The sequence below is a fragment of the Aplysia californica genome, unplaced genomic scaffold (assembly GCF_000002075.1).
Source record: "Aplysia californica isolate F4 #8 unplaced genomic scaffold, AplCal3.0 scaffold00497, whole genome shotgun sequence".
Classification (NCBI taxonomy): Eukaryota; Metazoa; Mollusca; class Gastropoda; order Aplysiida; family Aplysiidae; genus Aplysia; species Aplysia californica.
In genome coordinates, this window is record NW_004797767.1 from 354,368 (window position 1) to 361,055 (window position 6,688).

Sequence of the window (6,688 nt, forward strand, 5' to 3'; positions counted from 1 at the left end):
CACACACACACAAACACAAAAACTAAAATACCTTACACCCATACACTCACACACACACACGCTCACACACAAACTCTCTCACACACACACTCACTCGCACACAACTCTCTCACACACCTCACTCACACTCACCCCAGGAGGATGGAGCAGCTCCTGGTTGTCCCGGGCAACTCCAACTGCTGCGACTGTGGAGCGGCCGAGCCGCGCTGGGCCAGCATCAACCTCGGGGTCACGCTGTGCATCGAATGCTCCGGCATTCACCGCAGTTTTGGCGTACACATGTCCAAGGTATGTCTGTTGACACTTGCAGTACCATCGTTGACTTTAGTTGCTAGGCTGTAGTACGCGCTCTTTACCGCTGGAGACTTTTGTCACCAAGGCAACCAGGCTACTTACTTTACTTTATCCGTCCTCTTGTACCTCTAGGGCATCGAGGGGAGAAAGAGCTTCCTGTCTTTAACAAGCTAGATGGCTTGGCTGGGTGGGATATTGTATGTTCTCAGGATATCCTTCACACCCTGGATCCAAGTCTTTCTTGGTCTTCCTCTTGCCTTGTACCCAGATGCTTTTCTGTAGTAGGCTTTACTGGTAAGCTGGTGAGGTGCCATACGTGTGAGATGTCCAAACCACTTGCTTTCGAACCGGACACACTGAACATAATTAAAGAACAAATGGACGCACAGCACTGAAGTAAATACCAAAGGAAGTCACTCTATATGATATCTGAATGGTTGATGAGCCTCTAAGAATTTTTGTAAGCGTGTTTCTTGGGTTGCCAAGGTTTTTTTTAAATTGAAAAACAATTCTACCATGGCTTCAGTGTTCTAAAATGGTGCGGTACTTGATGGGTTTTCACTAAATGTAGTGCTTCCACTCTTCCGTATTTTTATTGAAATCTGTACTTTCCACCAGTTCCGTAGTTGTTCCTCCGTCCTTATCAACTCCCTCCGTAAAAAAACTGCATCAGCGCAGGACTGCCGAAATTCCGTAGCAAAGAGCCGTACTCGCCTTTGTATCGTCTTGTAAGTTACGGATATTTACGTAATTCTGTCGGCAACAAGTTAAAGTTATAGAAACCTGCCAGATTGCGCATTTCCTGCAATCAGCCATTATTCCGCTATGCCCCATGCATTCATTGCGGGTTGGTCGGCAGAACATTTATTACCTGCAGATGGAATGATATGTAGGTGACAATGAATACAATATGATGATAAAGGTGATGAAGATCAAACCTCCTTTTCTTTGTATGTGACTCTCGAGTAACACCTCTAACCTTTTAGACCTAGATGACCTTATTTTGTTTGCAAGTGCCGTAAAGCTCTTACTAAAACGTATCTTTTGTGCACCGTCCAGGTCCGCTCCATTACTCTGGACACCTGGGAGCCCGAGAATCTCAAGGTCATGCTGGAGCTGGGCAACGAGGTGGTCAACAGAATCTACGAGGCCAAAGTAGACGAGTCCATCGCTGCCCGAGCCACGCCTGAGTGTAACAGGTCAGAGGATGACCACAGAGTCATGTGTCCTGGGGGTCCATTATAATAGTTGGCTGATGTGTGGAAATATAAACTTTAAAAAACTCGAACACCCCCACTCCCCACTCCCAGGTCATTTAGAACAGAGTTGACCTCACACATGGATGGGTTGCTCCTTTTTGTCCTATCAAACATATATCATCCGTATCTCTCCTCCTCCTTTTTTTTTTTTTTTTGCTACTCTCTTGCAACACCTCAAATCTTAGGAACTTTTTTTTACCTAATTGTGTTGAAAGTGCTGTAAAACGTTTACTAAAACTTAAAACTAAACTAATAATATTTATAGACTGGGGTGGAAGTAGCCCATCTCATAAATGATCTAAATCGTGTTGAAAGGAGGCTGGTCAGATTTTTTAAATACAAGTTTAAGAGCAAGATGTTGAAGTTTATACGTAAGATACTAACAATCGTTTCAAGAATTTACAATTTAAATTGTGTAAATAGGGACGTGAAATTGTAACAATCATTTCATTTACAGAGTGGTGAGAGAGAGCTGGATTCGAGCCAAGTACGTGCAGAAAGCGTTCATCAAGCAGCTGCCCGGCGTCAACAAGGGCAACAAACTGCGGCAGTGGAGCGTGCGCAAGAAGACGCGGGGCTCGCCGGCCCGCCTGCTGAAGAAGCACAGCCTGGAGGAGACGTCGGCGTCCAAAGACTCCCTGAGCTCGCGGGGCGGGGACTCCCTGTCGCCGTCCGACTCTGACGACTTGACCAGCGGACTGCTGGAAGGTGGAGCACCAGGGGCTCGTAGAGGTCTTAGTTCTGCTTCTTGCTTTGGCTGTGTCTGTGTGTGTGTGTCTGTGTGTGTGTGTGTGTGTGTGTTTGTTTGTGTGTGTGGATGTGTCTGTGTGCTCGTATGTATGTATGTGTGTGTATGAGTTTGTCTTGACTTAAAAACTGCGTCCGTGCTCCTAGGGTCTACTATTTCATATAGTGCCATGTTGGTGCCTGAAGTTTTGAGGAATCATACATGGGTACTTTATGTTAGCTTGGCTCTTTACTTGCATCTGATTTACAATAAAGTGTAAAGCGCTTAGAGATTGCTGTTAAGTGGGGATATGCGCTATGCAAATGCTATTTATTTTTGTTATTATTATTTACCAGTAAAAATAAACTTTGACTTGCCTTTCAGGGCTTACTTACTAGGCCTAGCATGTAGATCTTAGGTCACCATGGGTGTCTCAGTATAGTTGTTGTTATGTCTCGTAGTAACAGGAAACAGCTGGCTGTTATTGTCGGTGTTCATAAACGACTTGCGGGGTTATACTGTGCTTTTGCCAAATTGGTCACACTGTCAGTTGAGATGCAGGGGGGGGGGGGGTTGCTATTGAGTTAGTGTGTGTTTCATTACTTGAGCAACAAAATGTAGAGTACTGCCATATGTAACTTTCACTGAACCTATGAGCACTGATGCCAATGTGATGTGGTTGTTTGTTAGTACATCTGTTTGTTCTGCTGTGTACAAAGTTCAAACCTTCAAAGTCTGCTGCTGATTAATGATAACTGTGAAATGCTGTAAACTACCTAGAGGCTAAACATTGTGTATTTAATTTAGAAAAATAACCATGTCACTTAGTCAGTGGGGTAATTTGCTGTTGAATGACAGAAGCATGCTAACCACCACCAAACTTCCTAGAAAAAAACCAAACTAACCCTGTTTTTAGCATAGGCACTGTAACTTGCCAAAGAATGTGAAAAGCATGCATGCTGCAAGATCTGTTAACTACCTAATTGCAAAATGTTGTTTTTTAGATATAACTATTCAATGCTGAAAGCATGCTAACCAGAAGAAAATTGAACCCGAACAATTGGCTCACACATTGTCATCTCCGTATGAAAAATGTTGGTCTTATGAAGTGAAATAAGTAATATGTACTCTTTATTACTGTTTTCTGTAATCTAATTTACAGTGAGATTTTGTGAAAATAAAAGTATAGATATAGAACAAACCGTGTTTGAAGAACAAGTAATAAAGTGTTTACAGTACAATCCCGCTTAAACTAAACGCAGTTAATCCTAATCAACGATAAACCGAAAGAAAATGGGAAACATGGCTAAACAGAGGAAAATCCGGTGGTCTGGCGTGTTTCAATTTTAGCAGACTCTACAAACAAACTGATAAATGCACAAGCATGCCATTTATGTTAAATTGAATAGCTCAAACTTAGTTGCGTAGTTTTGCGGTAATCTAGCCAATTATTTCTGAAAAAAAATATTCTGTTCATTAACAAATAAAACTTTAGAGAAAATTTATATGGATTTTTTTTAAATGTTAAAAAAAATAAAATTGCAGATACAATCAGTATTGGCTGGGCCTGAGGAGTCTAGGACTCCAGGATTACCGTGGCCAGAGGGAAGCGAGGGTTACGAATGGCTTGATACAGTGTAAGGATTAAGTACAACTCCAGACCACTCGTGACAAGCATCTGTGCATCATCAACATAGATAGCAAAAGATACAAGTTTGATCCCGGTGTTTGTACGTCCTTTTTATCTAGTATCTCTGACTTTCTGCCATGATGCGGTTTTTCTACTCAGCCCAGATTGGCCTTGACGGGCAAGGTCAGATCAGCATGCTCCCTTCCTAAATGATAGAAACTGTATTGATGAAGACATAAAACATTGACAGCCTGTCAAAGATACACCTTGGTTGAATTTGAGTTGAGGTTTTCCTTTGCCCGAGGTTCATGGTTTTCGCCTCTAAGCATCTGGTTCAGATTTCAAAGATTTTGATGAAATATTTATTTTGAATGATTCAACACCAGACTTTGTCGTTTGAACTTTAGACCCAGACATTTTCCCTTATATCAATGTATTCTGTTGCAAATGTGTTTTGTTGCAGACATTTCATACTACAAGGGGGTCTTTTAATGTCTTTCTATACTTCCTAGCATGCCACCTTTCATATATGAATTTATTTGTTTTTTCTCTCAGTTTCTGAATGAATGTCATTCATATATATTTATAACCCTTCTGGTCCTGTTATTAGCTTCTAACTGTATAGCAATCGCCTTTATATGCCTACAGTCTCTGTCCTTTCTGTCTTGTTCACCCAGTGTTGTACTCAGGCAAAGAATTTTTGTTTTTCAAACCTCTCAGATTATGTGGAAAGTAATTTCTTTAAAGTTTTTTTATCGTGAAGGCTGTGAAGTTGTGATAAATGATATTTTGTAAAGACTTCCTTTCGGTAATCCTGCTCTCTGCCACAACATCTCCGAAGAGAAGGTACAAAACATTCTCCATTTCTCCATATTTGTTTCCAGTCTCTCGCAAGATCTTTGGTGTCTTTACTGAGAGAAAATTTTTGTTCAAGAGTGTTAGTTACTCCAAAATTTCAGAGCCCTTTCCAAAGTCAAAGGTTATTAAATTGTTTAATATTATTGGCCTAACTGAAGAAGAACCTCAGCTGCAGTAAAGTCTTTTCAGACAAAATGTTCCCTTTTCCTTGAGTAGCAAATAAGTGCCATGTTTTCCTTCACATGTTGTCCTATTGTTGTATTTGGTGAATGTTGTCTGTATTCTTCTTGGAACTTTCAATATTACTCTTGACTGTAACTCATATGTGTTTTTTGTGTCGACGATTGATATTGCAAAAGGAAGATTTTTTTATATTTTGAGGACTTGAAGCGAGGTACTTTCTCATCAAACAGTTTTTTCAATCATTCTGCTAAAGCAAAATTTCGCCTCTGTGTGTGATGTGCTTCAGTATCTACAAGTTATAGCGCTTCTACAAATTACTAGCAACTTCTTGATATCAGATTTTGTTCCCCCAAAAAACAACAGAAAGAAAGAAAAGAATAATCAGTTTGTTGTAGGTTTGTTTAGTTAAACATAATGTCTCTGGACAGGTACAATGGATCCTCTATCTCCCTATGCAATGTCCTTGGAAGACTGACTGTGTGTTGCAACTGATCTCTGGCTAGAAAATGTACTACCCCTTTACATGTAGTTCTTTTTTTCTCTTCAAATATCTCATTGCTGTCTTGAATATAAACACTTTCTGTTTTAGCGAGTATCCCAGGACTAATACAGCAGTACTTTTATATAGCCTATATTTTTCTTGAGCTGGGTTTTTTTTTTCATCTTTCTCTGTATTATCACATCACCACTCTCAAAATTTCTCCTAACATGTATATATATATAGCATTTTTTTGTACTGACTAATAACTACATATATTTTGTAAAAGTCTAGCAGCTTTAAAAAAAAGGATGCTTTTATGATGAGCTAAGTTACAATTTTTATTCCTTGAAATTGGTATCTATTTTTTAGTGGTAACGTATCAGGTACATGAGAAGACCATTGTATAATGTGTGATGTCACACAGCTTGTTAAGTGCTTTAGGGCAGATTGATAGGTCAACGTTTTTAAAGCAATTTGACTTGCAACCTTTTTTAAGATATACAAAACCCATAGAACTCAGGTTTGGTTCTTACAGGGCACTGTTGGTAGGTCCTTCTACTTTTTCTTTGTAATGTTATTGTTGATATTGTCTGTCTTTAAGGGAGTTTTAAGTGACATGGTAAAAGCTGCTCTGTTGGGTTTTTGTTTGTTTGTTTTTTTCTTACTTTCCTGAAAGAAACTTGGGACTTCTGTTCAGTTGTGAGCCAATATACCATGTATCATTAATTTTTTTAATAAGCATGAAGTTTTAGGGCAAAAAAAATGTTGTTATTGTCCTGGACAGTGGACTTCAAGGGAAATAACTGTTGTAAAGACATATAAATGTTATGCAGTTACCTCATACGACTCAAAAACTGGTTTCTGTTTCTGCTATTTTTTGTTTTAAAGATTAAGATAAATCCACCTTTTAAAGGTTGTGCAGTGTCATCTTCTTAGGATATTCACCAAAAATTATGTTGATTATGATGGAACACGTGGCTGCAGGGTGTCACTCATACGTTCTACTTTTTTTTCTCCCTGCGTTGTGTCTATCTTACTTTTTCTCTGAACAAAGTGCCCATTGACATGTTGATGTATTTCTCTAAATTCAAACACAGTTCACAGCACAGGTGCTGAGTTTTGGTAAATTTTTGCGCCCAGAATGATGCTATTACTATGATGTTCCCTTTTTGTGTCTTCTGATTATGATTGTTCTTTTCCCCAATGTTGTCTGGTGCATACTAACACACTCCTCTCTTCCCCCTCCCCCCCTCCCA

The 6,688-nt window shown here is 39.6% G+C and overlaps 1 protein-coding gene across 1 annotated transcript in view; it reads left to right on the plus strand.

The window, feature by feature from the left end:
- Window positions 1–6,688, plus strand: part of LOC101856682 (arf-GAP with coiled-coil, ANK repeat and PH domain-containing protein 2) — a gene marked incomplete at its 5' end in the record, with an annotated part of 27,527 nt that overhangs the window by 2,262 nt on the left and 18,577 nt on the right. Inside the window, 3 exon segments of the mRNA XM_013086735.2 lie at window positions 138–288; window positions 1,354–1,493; window positions 2,011–2,285. Coding sequence (XP_012942189.1) covers window positions 138–288; window positions 1,354–1,493; window positions 2,011–2,285 — 566 coding nt within the window.